At 41.2% G+C, this 15,933-nt stretch overlaps 1 protein-coding gene across 3 annotated transcripts in view; it reads right to left on the bottom strand.

The window, feature by feature from the left end:
- The window catches only part of LOC124798460 (venom dipeptidyl peptidase 4-like), a 539,163-nt gene that overhangs the window by 92,702 nt on the left and 430,528 nt on the right, over positions 1-15,933 (bottom strand). The window contains exon 1 of one of the 3 annotated variants that reach the window (XM_047261886.1): positions 8,012-8,245. The exons of the other annotated variants lie outside the window; for them this stretch is intronic. Within the exon in view, the coding sequence (XP_047117842.1) occupies positions 8,012-8,086 (75 nt within the window). The 5' untranslated portion in view covers positions 8,087-8,245. Of the gene's footprint in view, positions 1-8,011; positions 8,246-15,933 lie in introns of those variants that run through there. 3 annotated transcript variants of the gene reach the window in all.

Raw genomic sequence — 15,933 nt, forward strand, 5'->3', positions numbered from 1 at the left:
AACGCGTGCGGGCAAGTTTCACGCGTAGCCCGCGGAAGTCGACGAATAAAGCAAGCAGGGAGCTAAGCGTACCACAGCCGACGGTTTGGAAAATCTTACGGAAAAGGCTAAAGCAGAAGCCTTACCGTTTACAATTGCTACAAGCCCTGACACCCGATGACGAAGTCAAACGCTTTGAATTTTCGGCGCGGTTGCAACAGCTCATGGAAGAGGATGCGTTCAGAGCGAAACTTGTTTTCAGTGATGAAGCAACATTTTTTCTTAATGGTGAAGTGAACAGACTCAATGTGCGAATCTGGGCGGTAGAGAATCCTCACGCATTCGTGCAGCAAATTCGCAATTCACCAAAAGTTAACGTGTTTTGTGCAATCTCACGGTTTAAAGTTTACGGCCCCTTTTTCTTCTGCAAAAAAAACGTTACAGGACACGTGTATCTGGACATGCTGGAAAATTGGCTCATGCCACAACTGGAGACCGACAGCGCCGCCGACTCCATCTTTCAACAGGATGGTGCTCCACCGCACTTCCATCATGATGTTCGGCATTTCTTAAACAGGAGATTGGAAAACCGATGGATTGGTCGTGGTGGAGATCATGATCAGCAATTCATGTCATGGCCTCCACGCTCTCCCGACTTAACCCCATGCGATTTCTTTCTGTGGGGTTATGTGAAAGATTCAGTGTTTAAACCTCCTCTACCAAGAAACGTGCCAGAACTGCGAGCTCGCATCAATGATGCTTTCGAACTCATTGATGGGGACATGCTGCGCCGAGTGTGGGAGGAACTTGATTATCGGCTTGATGTCTGCCGAATCACTAAGGGGGCGCATATCGAACATTTGTGAATGCCTAAAAAAACTTTTTGAGATTTTGTATGTGTGTGCAAAGCATTGTGAAAATATCTCAAATAATAAAGTTATTGGAGAGCTGTGAAATCGCTTCAATCATTTGTAATAACCGTGCATTTACCTCGGAAAGTATACGTTTCCGGACCCAAGGTTATTGGACTTAGTTTTCTTGTTTCGATGAATACGAGTACTACCACCTGTCAAAGTATTCGACAGTTTTTTTGAGGACCCTGTATAAGCAGACTGAAGGTACGAATGTGAATTTATTAAAATCCCTGCTTGGATACAAATTTTCATTCGTTGCTTCAGCTTGCATATACACATATAGCATTACACATGTGTGTCTGGATGCATTTATTTAGACAGTGCATGTAACTTAGCTGCAATGCTGTGTTATCTAGCCTTGCAGTTGGGCGTCCCTAACCTGTAGCAATAACAACAAAAATAAAATAAAAACTACTCGGTTGCCCGTAGAGGTTAATCGGTGCGTGTTTAAACATTGCTCCTACATGTGACACTTTGCAATTAAAAATATTTAATAGTAAAACATTTAGATAGTGATGCGAACATTTGACTGGATAGATGGGACTTGATATAGCGCTGATGCTGTTCTGTTTGATACGAAGAACTGTTGGGTGGGAGCGTAAATAAATAATTATAATTTTGTGTGAGGTTGTGTATATATTACCGCCAAACTGTGAAATGTAGCATTTTATCAAATGCCTAGGCAATACACAGAATATCAAAAATCGTTAAGGCAGGGTATGAAATGCATCTTATTCTATATTTTGCTCGGGCACTTAATAAAAAGCTGGTTATGTTTAAGGTAAAGTATGAAAGAATTGATAATTTAAATATTTTGACGGTTACAAGATCTTCAGATATCCTTGTTATAACAGTTTATTTCTGTTCGATTGGAGTTCAAGAAGTACAGCCTCGAAGTATGTAAGAATTGATAGTTTAGATTCAGTTATTGTTTGCTAACTAGGCCAACGGCCTTGCCGCAGTGATAACACCGGTTCCCATCAGATCACTGAAATTAAGCACTGTCGGGCTGGGCTAGCGCTTGGATGGGTCATCGTCTGGGTCCGCCGAGTGCTGCCTGCAAGCGGGGTGCTCTCAGCCCTTGTGAGGTCATTTAAGGAGCTACTTGACTGAGAAGTGGCGGCACGTGTTACGAAAACTGTCAATGACCGAGAGAGCGGTGTGCTGACCACATGCCGCTCCTTATCCGCATCCGTTGAGGCCTAAGGACTGAGGATGACACGGCGGCCGGTTGGTGCCGTTGGGCCTTCACAGCTTGTCAGTGGGTTTTTAGTGTTTATTAGACATTTGGAACAACTATTAAAACAGTTTTTTCCGTTGCTTATTACATATTAGTAATTCTAAAAAAACTATTACAACACATCTACTTCAAGGATAAGACAATTTTAAGACACGCACTTGGCGATAATTTTCATGTTTTAATTCAATTTTCAATAAATGTACAAATTTCTCGTTTGGACATGTTATATCATGGCAGTTTTACACTTTGCCTATGTCCTTTTCGTATTTTATAAAATACATAGGCAGTTTATATTTTTCCTAGAATAAGTGTTAAGTTGAAATCAAATTGAACACTTTGCCAAAAAGTTCTACGCATTTTATACATTGCCTAGGTGTTCTATACAATGCCTTGATTTGGCACGTTGCCTATAACGTGTATGAGGGAGTGGTGAGAAGTAACGTCTAACATTTTTTTATTCTGTTCTCCAGATCGGTTGATGTGGTGTCATCGCCAGACACCACACTTGCTAGGTGGTAGCCTTTAAATCAGCCGCGGTCCGTTAGTATACGTCGGACCCGCGTGTCGCCACTATCAGTGATAGCAGACCGAGCGCCGCCACACGGCAGGTCTAGTCTAGAGAGACTCCGTAGCATTCGCCCCAGTTGTACAGCCGACTTTGCTAGCGATGGTTCACTGTCTACATACGCTCTCATTTGCCGAGACGACAGTTTAGCATAGCCTTCAGCTACGTCATTTGCTACGACCTAGCAAGGCGCCATATTCAGTAACTATGAATGTATTCTGAACAGATAATATTGTGAATCATGTACCGTCAAGAGTGACTTTCATCATTAATGGATTAAAGTTAAGTATCAAACTAATTACGTCCGCTTTCTGAATTCTAATTCCTTGTCATTGTTCCAGACCTCACGTCAGTATAGTCCTTCCCTCCTCACGCCAGCTGCGTGAGCTAAAACGCGAGCATTTCGACCTCCTCTAGTAACACGGTGTTGGCTCTTCTGCCAACACAACAGGTGAGGTATTACACGTAATGCATATTATTCGGTCGAGTTTACTGCTTCGCCGACCGAAGTTGCAACCATCTGCCGCTAGAGGGCTCCGAGCTGTAGCGTGTAACTTGGTGGTATGTAACGTAACTATGTCAATGTACTGCGAGATTCCCAGACAGTTGAAACTGAGTTCGTCCACACACGGAACAGCCTCTCTTTCAGCACGACAACATCAGACAACACACGAGGGTTGCGACATGTGCAACAATCCCATTCCTTCAGTTCACTGTCATCGCTCATCCCCCCTACTATCCCAACTTGGCCGTATCCGATTTTCATCATCTGAAAAAGAAAGACCTTACTTTGATAGTGATGAAGCGGCGCAAGCACAGTTGAGGTTGTGGCTCCGTCAACAAAGCCGGCCGTAGTTGCCGAGCGGTTCTAGGCGCTACAGTCTGAAACGGCACGACCGCTACGGTCGCAGGTTCGAATCCTGCCTCGGGCATGGATGTGTGTGATGTCCTTAGGTTAGCCGGCCGGAGCGGCCGTGCGGTTCTAGGCGCTACAGTCTGGAACCGTTAGACCGCTACGGTCGCAGGTTCGAATCCTGCCTCGGGCATGGATGTGTGTGATGTCCTTAGGTTAGTTAGGTTTAAGTAGTTCTAAGTTCTAGGGGACTGATGACCTTAGCAGTTAAGTGCCATAGTGCTCAGAACCATTTGAACCATCCGTCAACAAAGTCAAACATTCTACAGTGACGGTATTAACAAACTGGTCTCTCGTTGGGAGAAATGTTTTCTTCGCCAGAGTGACTAATAAATTTATAGAAATGAGAATAAAGATGTTGAATGTAAACCAAGTTTGTTTTATTTAAAAAGATTTGAGAGTTTCTGCATTAGAAATTCGGAGCCTTTACTTTTCAACGTGGTCTCGTACACCGCAATAGAATCATTGGATGTCTGAACGCAGTTGCTAAATTTTACAACACAGACAAAGAGGTACAACACTTTGCATGGACAGCTAACAGCCGGCCGCTGTGATCGAGCGGTTCTACGCGCTTCAGTCCGGAACCGCGCTGCTGCTACGGTCGCAGGTTCGAATCCTGCTTCAGGCATGGATGTGTGTGATGTTCTTAGGTTAGTTAGGTTTAAGTCGTTCTAAGTCTAGGGGACTGATGATCTCAGATGTTAGGTCCCATAGTGCTTAGAGCCATTTGAACCATTTGACAACTAACATTACTGGAGAGCAACGAAAGTTTCAGCATGCAGGGGCAGCAGGTTACTGTGTCAGAGCATCAGCGAATGAGTGCAAGATGCGTGTGTAAACACCAGCCCGCTCACTCGTCGCGAGACGTCACACAAGTGGCGACTATGACAATCGAGGTGGCGCACTTATTAAAAACACTGGAGCATACAGCGACGATTCAAAAACTTGCTCGGCCTTACTGGTTTAGGTTTTTTGTGATATGACTATACCATATAAAGCAAATGCCAGCATAAAGTATGGTTCGCTCCTAAACAGAAGAAAGAATAATTATTTGTTCGTATCTCAAGCTGTGAGATACAGCAGCAGCGAGCGTATTTTCAAGCAGCGATAGGTGCACTGCACGGAGAAACTCCTTCTTCACGAGAAGCTGCTTAAGATTCTCTCAACCCTCTCGGAAATTAAGGCAGGCGATATAAAAGTTCAAATGGGACAAATGGCTCTGAGCACTATGGGACTTAACATCTGAGATCGTCAGTCCCCTAGAAAAAAAAAATGCCTCTGAGCACTATGGGACTCAACTTCTGAGGTCATTAGTCCCCTAGAACTTAGAACTAGTTAAACCTAAGGACATCACAAACATCCATGCCCGAGGCAGGATTCGAACCTGCGACCGTAGCGGTCCTGCGGTTCCAGACTGCAGCGCCTTTAACCGCACGGCCACTTCGGCCGGCAGTCCCCTAGAACTTAGAACTACTTAAACCTAACTAAACTAAGGACATCACACACATCTATCCCCGAGGCAGGATTCGAACCTGCGACCGTAGCAGTCACGCGGTTCTGGACTGAAGCGATTAGAACCGCTCGACCACCGCGGCCGGCCGACATAAAGTGTTAGACTGGTTAAGGAACAGTGAAAATAATACTTTTTTGGTATTAGATGACTGTAAGAAACAATCTAGAATTGAAGATAGTTATCAAGAAAATAAATTTAGAAAATGTTGTTTTCATAAGTTCAGCTACACATTGCCTTGTAGGCTGTAAAATCTAATACACACTGCTGGTGCGATGCATACAGTATTCTAATGTACAATATTCCTTATGAATTTTGCATGGTAAGTCAATATTTAAATGAACAGATACATCCCTTATGATTATTTTCTCCTCGTAACGAAGGTATTTTCTAGCATAAAGTTCATTTTTTCTTTTAAGACGTTAGCAAAAATTTTGACACTTTGTGTAAGAACTTTCTATAGATAGAATGGGGAAATAAAAATTGATGTTGGAACTACATTCATATAACAACCATACATAAGGCATGAACTGAATAATAAACAAATGCAAGTAGAGACGAAAGAGCAGGTACGCACATGCACTTGATGTGCACTCTGCCAACAGCCCGTTACTTATTTTGAGCTGCTATCCGAATAACTTACTGGAATTGTTGGTGATAGACATGCGCACAACCCCCACGTCGGTTTCGCAGACTTCGGACTGCTTTTCGAAGAGACCCAGTCTCAGTCGAAGGAGAGCCCGTGTTTGAGTGTGTGTTTGGAGCTTACGGGCGCTCAACACCTAGGTTATCAGCGTCCCGCACGTGTTTGAAGCGTTCCATTAGCACCCAAGCTTTTAAAGGCGAGGTACTGGTACAAAGAAACAAAAACGGAGAAGAGAATCGCCCAGTGCCCGGAAATTTAAATTATAATGACGAAGTGACGGCTCCTTGCGAATAACACTGCAAGTCCTAAGCACTGTGCAGTTTCGCTTGGTTTAGATAACAATGTTCCTAATGCTGATTGTAGTCATGTTAGTGTGTGGTTATCAGGTCTATTAGACGATGGTTCAAGAATAATTTCGATTCTAAATAAAAGTATTCAATGTTCCATCTTCACGGAATACACAGTATTTGTTACGCGAATAAACCTGTTCAAACTTTGAGAACTTATCGATAAAATGGATCATAATAATAAATTTTTGTGACAGCAGTTCATAATTCGAAAAACAGAACATATTAGATACCTGGGAATTATAAAAAAAAATAAAAATCTGCAATCTGAAATGGGGCTAAACGGTAAAATTTATGTCTTTTAACCTGCTCCTGTAACATTCCGCATAACATTTACACCAAATTCCTGTAAGAAAGGAAAGCCATTTCTGATTTTTAGTAGCTTAGCGCTAAACGTCAGATACATACGCGCATGAAAATTATCTGACTTATTACGCATTAAGTGTGGTCGCAGATCGAATTTGAAGTTTCTGACACAGCTGGAGTTTTGATTAACTTCCGTGCGCTTGATTTCGCTGGCTTGCGTTTTCAGAAAAACAAAAGTCTATGAAAATCTATTAAATAAGTGACTGGTTCTTCGACCTAATAGTGCGGTACTGTGGGCGGCATAGCCAGTCTAGGCATATTGCAGAGAATGTTATCTCAGTCGCAGTTATTAAATACATGTACCAAAGACGGTTTCTGGAAAACAGATGAATGGGATGGAGAACAATGACAAACTTAACAGAAAATTACGGTTGGATGTTCGCATATTAACTAATTATCGTTAATCCTTGCATTGTTAATGTCTAGGTAAGAGGACCCGGAATTTGTTTCCAGTTATGTAATTATGAAGTAAGAATTATGTAGGGTCGCCTGCTCCGCTTGGATTTTTCGTCATACATTCGTTGTAAGTACACACTATGCACCAAAGCGCTCGTCTCAGATTTGTGTACAATTTTTGGGAAATAACTTAGTATCTTAGTTATTTATTAATGGAAAGTGTTTTAAATATGGAACAGATGTGATCCTGGGCTATACAGGCTACGGAGCAATCTGTTGACTGATGCATTATTTCGTATATTTGTTCGCTTCGGCAAATTACAAGCAGATTGTCATCGTCCAAGCTAAACTAGAACCCGCGCTCCGTCAGAGATCAGTCTGTAAGAGCAAACAAGATTTCAAGGCAGGCAACACTAATACATGCTACCCAGTATAAGAGATATTAAATTTATCGATTGGCCGAGCTCAAAAAATATGTGGATCGATTTGTTTCATAACTGACTTTAAAATGATTCCTCTGTCACTTCGAGTCTCACCTGTCGGCTGTCTTCGTTCAAAGGATGCGTCTCATCTTGTGATAACATTTCCGTTTACAGTTTACTAGTCCATTGGCGACGCACTGTTTTACAACATTCCTGCGATATCTCAATTTCACGAGAAAATCGTGAGCCATCTCAAAACATACGGAAGGTAGACATTATAGACAACACAAGAGAGAAGCACAATTCGAATAGCGCGCCACATCGTGTCTGCACTCTTTTTTTTCTCCCCCTGTCATACGTCGGTGGCAGTGAAAAGTATCGAAAGTTTCGCGACAGAAACAACAAATGCAGTGGTAATATAAACTTTGCAAGAGAGCACAAATCATTATCCATCAATCGACTTATAAGTTAAGAATATTGAAGGAAGGAAAACTAGGCGATAACAATATAATAACTACACACAGTAAAGCGGAAGCGAAAGATACGCGGATTGTGGAAAAACGTTGAATAAGCAGAGACCTTATTTTACGAACGTACTGAAGCGCAGCAGCGCTCCCAGCGGTTGTGCACAGAACTTAATAAAGCATAGATTTGACGCTATACGATGGTGTATCCATCGAGGCAACGTACGCTACGCGAATCAGAATACTTACCCTGAAGTCCCCCTTGAGCGGCGGGTTGTCCGTGGTCGCATTACACGATTCACAGTCGCAGAACGTCGGAGCCATTGTGAACTGAGGAGCCCGCTGAGAGACACTGCTATATGCTTCTGCGCGGCCAGGGTCGTCTTTCGGAAGTGGCCACTGAGTTTGGAGAAGCGTTTGCCGATGCACGGCGGGCGGTGAGGCCCCAAGGGCGCATTTAGTCCTTGCTACCGCTCAAGAAACCAAGTTTGCCGCTCCACTGTCACTGGCAAATGCCCCGCTTCATTTAGGCTTATGATCTCTCCGCTGCTTAAGCGGAACTTCCTTACGCAACGTGTCTTATCAGTGACGCGAACGCGTAACAAACAGCAGCCAGTTCAGCTGACATTCTACTGGATGGTAGCGGTTACCAGTTCTCTCCAGAGCACATAGTTAGCAAAAAGAAACGCTAATTACATGTGAACGTATCACTGTTAATTGGTAAGCCTCATAAATATAATCCAAAGAACTAATTTTCTTACTGCTTCACGTTACAGTTTCCTTGCTCGTATTTATTCGAATAACTCGTTCTTAGGAGACGATAAACCAGCTTTGGCTTTTCTTCACAGTGTTTAGTGTTTCTGTTTCCAGCCTTCCTAATCTCTTTCGTTCCTGAAATCCTACTTCTGTGTTGCTTCTCTAAAAAGTATTCTGATCTACTATGTCCATTCTAATTCTAGTGTTTTTCATATGTTTGCCAATTTCAGCAAGTCATGTTTACTATTGTCGATCTGCTTGGTTTGTCCGTTATCATCATTTACGAATATGTGTCCACGAAACACTATTCTTTTTTTCCTCATCGCAGCAGTTAACGCTACCATTTTCAAATACAGCTCTCTGATCTTAATTTGGATTTAGCATTACTGTTACTTTTATATCCCGATATTTTCCTTAAAATTCTTTAACTTTTTCCAGTTTTCAAGGTCCCCAAATCTTGTTAGTTTAAATTTTTCCGTTACATACAGTGTTCCAGGCTTACCATTGTTAGGTAATGTCTTAGTTTTGCTTTCCAGGACAAAGATTTTTTGTTGTATGTTATTTTGTCATATGGAATGTCCTCTCCATTTTATATATTCATGTACTGTAGTCTCTATTGTTTCTTCGCTTATATTAATATAAATAATAATAGACCACTATTACACAGAGACAAAATACGGCAAAGTCTAGGGGATACAACAGTTTGAGTATCTTGAAGGAAAAATAATTTAAAAATCGGGGGGAATGTTGAAGTAGCAAATAATAAAACAAAAAAGATACCAATTTACATAAAATATTTACATCAATGCAGTACATCTCCAAACACGTAACAGAAATGTCTCTCTGCGTAAAAAAAAACACTAATTTGGAACAGGAAAACGGACCTATCACACCTTAGCCGGCCACTTGGTTGACGCTTTTTGACGACTTGAACACTGCTAGGGACATTTCCAATGAGGTGCCTAAATGTCTGGAGGAATGGCAGCCTATTGTTCCGCAAGACCCGAAACCACAGAATGTAGTGATGTTCGACCCGGCGGTGTTCCATTAGGTTTCAGCCGGGACTCTGGGCAGGCTAGTCTGTATAAGGAATGTTACGGTCCACAACCATTACCTCACACCATTTTGGTTTACGACGGGGTCGGGGTGCACTATCATGCTAATGTAAACAAACATTATCTTCAAACTTTTTTCAAGCAACAGACGGGTATTCATCCAGGTACTATTTTCAGCGACCGCCGATATTTCGGCGGGAGTACACCCCGCCATTTTCAAGGTAAACTGCAATGGACAGGCGAAGTACAGGCAAATTTAAAACCTCGGTTCTTAGACTGATGCAGGAAAGATAATATACACTGGACACTAGTGCCACCAAAGATGATCAAAGTCAGAGATATCGATAGTGAGACTGCGAACTAACAGGTGAAGTAACATTGATTCTATCCCTCTGTTTTTTGGCACGGGAGAGAGCAGGATTCCAAACAGAGTTAAAAAAAAAAACCTCCATCGCTGTTACAAGGTTGCTCGTCATTTAATCTCAACTGCCTCCTTAATAACACTGTCTCAAAGCTGGATGTGCAGGCCAATATCTCGGTGTTGTTATACGTATAGCACGGGGTGACCAATATCCAAGCAATGTTCGGCAATAGCAGATCTACTTGGCTGCTGTAATCGTAGGTGCCGTTTATGCTCAATAAATCGGTCCTCCACGGTCCTGATGGTTTGACCAATATATGCCATGCCACAGCTACAAGCTTCCATGTTACGTTATCAGCTTAGTCTAAATAAGGGTCACCAGCCGCGCTTTGCCCCGCGAGACAGCGTTTAACTTTTCACAACTCCTAAGTCAATAATTAAAAGCCCTGTAGCTGTCTAACGGCTTTCAGAAAAGATTCCGAGATCCGACCACTGGACAGGAATATGTACACCGCTAATATGTCACACACCGCCTGGCCATTAGCAGTTCTAGCCGATAACCACAACTGCAATAAAATAGGAATCTGTACTACTATAGAAAATCATGCTTACCAAATATAAAAAGTGCTCGACCGAAGTTTTTCAAATTTTTACACGATACTCTAATGAACATTTGAACTGATGTAGGCTATTTTTGACTTAATATATACAATATACAATATATATTTAAAATGTATTTTGTTACCAAAAATACCGAATAGTTCTTGACCAATTTACTTCAGGTTTTTACACGATACTCAAGTGAGTATTTGGATGGATGCAGACTACATGTTTTAATACACATAGCATATGTAATATACAAAAGGAAAACATTGTTACCAGAAACCTTGAAAGCTCTTCGATTCAGGTCTTTACACGATACTGTAATGAACATTTGGACGAACATAAACTACAATTATATTTACAATATAATAAACTTATAAATATATATGTAATATATAGTGGGAAACGCTGTTACTAAAAATCTCTAGAAGTTCTTGACAAATTTGCTTCAGTTGTTTACACGATACTCTAATGAACATTCGGAAGGACATAGGCTATATATATATTTTTAAATATATGTACTATATAAATATATATGTAATACATAAATGGGAAACGTTGTTACAAAAATCTCGAAAAGTTCTTGACCATTTATTTAAAATTTTCACACGAGACAGTAATAAACATTCAGATTAACATGAAGTATATACTTTTTTAAAGACTTGTGTCCAGGTTTAGCGTTAAAACCGACTGGGAGGAGAAAATGGTGTTCTGTGCTGTGAAAATGTGTAGTTTCGTTTTATTTCTTGCAGTTAATTTGAAGTACGACAGGAAGGCACGTAAACCATTAGGCACATTGTTTCACACACACACACACACACACACACACACACACACACACAATATATATATACATATACATATATTTGTGTGTGAAACAATTTGCCTAATGGTTTACGTGCCTTATATATATATATATATATATATAGTCTTCCTCCTTACATAAAAATTCAATAATAATTGTATATAGGACAATGTGCTGTTTTGTTTTCTTCCTTGCCGTTACTATTACAACTGCAACTAATACTGAATCTGAATCATCTGAAACTTTGTAATTCTAGCCACTTGCAGATTAAAACTGTGCGCAATTCTGGTAGCTACTATCCTTACAGATCCAGCAGCGAAAAAGAAGTCTCACTCATATCCAATGTACCAATGATCCCAACGCATTCACTTTAAACGAGTTCAACTCCCAATTAAGATTTCGTTTGCAATAACAATGAACAAGGTTACGTGTGTGAGAGGGGGGTGAGAGGACAGGTGAGGAAGGGAGGAAACAGACATAGAGACGGTAGAGGAGGTGATGTGCAGAGAGTGGGGAGGGGAGGAGCAGGACATAGATGAAAAGAGGGGCAGGAGGAGATAGGCAGAGAGAGTGGAGAATTTATGATGTGCATCCAATTTCCGCACATATTTAGCAGTTTCGAAGCATAGTAAAGAATAAAGTCAATCAGGAAAGTCACAATATCACTCTCAGGCAGGCCTACGCACAGAAGCAAATTAAATTTATTGGCATGAATTAACCCTAGCCGTGTCCGTAACTTTTATCCAAGACAGTCTCCAGGTAGCTATTTTCTACACGGTATGCTCCGGGCTCTCTCTCCTTGCCAGCCAAGGCCATGCTCACTAATCCGTAACATCGCCGAGAAAAACAGGGAAGTGCCTAAGCGCAATTCCACGCCCGAGCCAAAGGACGCACATCGTATCCTCTGTTTCGTGTTGGTTGATCACGAAGAATCGCCTATTCCCGACTTCAAAAGCACGCAACGAAACTACCACCTCCGCCTCAGAGCGCACACGACTTCTCTACACGCCGTGAAGATTGCAGGCTGAGTCGTCGATTTCGCCAGCTTCAGACCACGACATCATTTAACACACAGGCCTGACAGCCAGTCGGAATTAGCAGTAGAATGCAGGCCTTCTCACTGGCCATTGTCTGTTCTGTGTACAGCGTTTTTAAGAAATTTTTCTGCGGCCTATGTTGGAAACACTGGCCCTCATGGGAAAATTGCTTCCTGGTAAGTCAGTCATGTAGTCTCCGACCACAACACATTTATGAGGATTACGGAGAGACCATTCCATCAGTTCCAGGGTAAAGAAAGACCCTTTCGTCTCAAAGGAAGAACACACAGGCGGGGTCAGGAAATGAGATGTTTAGATTAGTTCAAAGTATGAAGCAAACAAGCGACTATCCGGGAGAAGCGACCGGTAAGGCCCTACCCCAGGTGCGGAGGTGGAGCGAGTAGAAGCAAGCGGGTAAAAACTTGTACGGGGAACGTATACGACGGATGGTCACTTAGCAGAATGCGGAGTGCTCCAGCAATGGTTGACTTTGAGACAATCTGAAAGATGGCTAAGCTACAGCTCTTAGAAATTCGACAGTGAATCTCAATTACATAATAAAGTAAATCCGAATACTTCTCTGATCTCAGATAAATGAGGTGCTTCCAGTGACTCAACAATATTTTCAGTATCTTTGCAACTTCAGAAGTTAATAATTCACAGTGACTAAACATCTCCACATTGAACCTTTGAATCAACAACTTTTAAACCCTTCATGCAATCAACAAACGATATCTCAGCTGATAGCATTCCACTACAGTTACCTTTCCTGAAAACTATGTAGGTGTATCATTTTATTTTTTTGATTTATTACGTTTTTTATATGGTTTCATTATGCAAATGTTTGTCAGAACATCGTCTTCTCCACAGTAACACAGCAAATGAATGCAGCATCAATACCTCATATCTTGTCATACTTCTGTAGTTCTACAATGAATGTTACTGGTTTTGCCAGACATTTATTTAACTACTGTTCTCAACTGCTAATACAAAATCATGGTAATTTAAGAATTGGTCAGTCATATGTGTTCGCTGACTTCACTATTTTAAAGAGTGCCACAGGACGCTTCTGTCAAGCAAACCTAAATAATTGTTTAACCAGTATTTAACGACAATCTTATCATCTAATGTGAGCGCATTTGCGCAAGAATGCTGGCTTATTTATTTATGGACTACCTATAATTTATATTTATTGTAAAGGATCTGAATGTGAGCGAATGTTTATAACATTTCTTTTATTTAAATCTTGTTGCATTAGATAAGTTTAGTGCAGAAAGTGGTCACGTTGAGTCAAATCATGCATGTAGAACTTTTTTGGTGGGGATGGACTTCAGCCGATTGAAAAGTAGGTAATGGCGGAAGACCACTAGAAACGAGTGGAGACAGACTTTATTTTCGAGTGTTGCGTTCAAAGTTGCGATTCTGGGCACTTTTCGTTTAGAAGAAGATACTTTTACATTTATGCTTCAAGAAGGCAGACCTGCCTGTGGTAGCGAGTTGTATTTGACTGTGTAACTGATTGATTCTGGGCAGTGAACCGCCGCTAAAATACTCTTAACTTTTTCCGATTGCATTACGGAATTGAGAACAGAGTATGTGTTTCTACTCGTTACCTCGCATGTGTTGGTTTGTAACTCATTATGTCGAACTCTCAATTATTTTGAGCAAGTGAATATTTCGATTATTGTGATCACGAAATGGACTGCATTTAAGAAGAGTATTTCCGTCCGTATTATACCTCACTGTCGTAGGACCACTTTCCGTTTATTTTAGCTTCATTTCCTTGAACAAACATTATTCACCACAATTCTCTGTCAACAACAGGCATTAGAACAGAACCTTTTGTTTATTAATTATTCATGTACCTGTTCTTTAACATGTCTATTTTATTAATTCGCCATTCTAGCCAAGCATAGACTATTTTAATGCAGGGTCACAGCTACAGTTTATTACTTGCAGTGAAGTAGCTGCTGGGCATGAAAGTAGACGTGGGCAGCTTGACCCTATGACTACATCGAGCCATTCATTTTAAACACAGCTGCGCGTTGCTCAGTTACCCAAGGTACGGGTAACATGACATGAGGTAAAGTCGCAATTGATTTGCTCTTTTGGAGCTACTGGTTAGAGATCAACTACTCAGAAGAGAACCGTTAGGTGATGTCGTAATATCATGAAATGATTGGGAAAAGAAGAAGTCTGTAACACCTAGGGATCGCACTAGAAGATAGCAAATGAGAGAAACAGCATGCCAAGACAACCAAAGGGAAAATCTGAAGAAACAGATATTAGGAAGGAAGTCCAAAGCGAGAAGGAAAAAAACCTCGTAATGAGATGATGATAAAAATATAGGCACAACGCTTTTAAGCATCTATTTTAATCCTATCTGGGTTCAGTTGCAATAAAATAGAAACAAAATAAAAAAAAACTCTTCAGCAAAATTGAAGACATGCGCGAAAAAACGAACTAATCCACAAATGTAAAACTCTGGGGATAAGTGTAGCTATCTATTGCTGGACACGGAAACTATCAAAACTGAATTGGTCTCACCTCTAAATATCTCTTAGGGGTGAGATCAATGTCAATTTTGATAGTTCCCGTATCCAGCAACAGATGGCAACACTTATCTCTAAGCTTTTACATTTGAGGGTTAGCCCGTTTTTCCGCTCACGTCTTCAACTGTTGATGAAGATCTTTGATAGCTGGCAGCGCTTTTTGCCATAGAGACATATAAAACACCGCGTTACGTGACAGGCTGCGGTAAACGCGCGAAGCAGCCGCTCAGAGCCCACTACAACTGTCAGACTCTAATATAGCCTTCATCCTAAATCAGTTTATTACTTTCCATGTACTTTGCTCCACTTTAAGACTTAACGTTGATTTTATGGTGGCCTATATTTAAGTTTACTGTTTGTAATAGTAACTGCTCAAAATATTGCTCAATATTTAAGGAAAGGGACGACATTGCTCCACTTTAAGGCTTAACGTTGATTTTATGGTGGCCTATATTTAAGTTTACTGTTTGTAAAAGTAACTGCTCAAAATAATGCTCAATATTTAAGGAAAGGGACGACATTTGCAATGACTTTGAATCAGTTTTATTTCAGCACAAGGCATGGAGCTTTAAACAGACAGAGTTTGTATTTTATACGATATTTGGAGGCACGTACATATTACACGTGGACCAGAGTAACAATGTGATTGACAGCAATTTGTTCAAGGGATAGCTACCATAGCAAGAATTGAACAGGGATTTGTCTCACTTTCTGTTCACTTCAACGTTGTCTCATCGCTGTGCTACCTCAAGGGCTAGTTACCTTCGTCAGTTGCAGACAACGCCGCAGGCCAAGAGTGGAACAGTGTGATTTGCTTACTTTGTCGGTTTTGTTTCTCTGTGCGGCTTGTTTATTTCACGCAACAGAATGTCAGAAACCGGTTGTGAAAATCCGAGGGAAATTGGTGAGGCTGTTACTACGCCGCTAAGGAAAACTAATACGTGGAGCAGAGGAACGTGCCCGGAAATGAAGTACACACCTGCTACTGTTGTAGCCATATAG

The sequence above is a fragment of the Schistocerca piceifrons genome, chromosome 5, assembly GCF_021461385.2.
Source record: "Schistocerca piceifrons isolate TAMUIC-IGC-003096 chromosome 5, iqSchPice1.1, whole genome shotgun sequence".
Lineage (NCBI taxonomy): Eukaryota > Metazoa > Arthropoda > Insecta > Orthoptera > Acrididae > Schistocerca > Schistocerca piceifrons.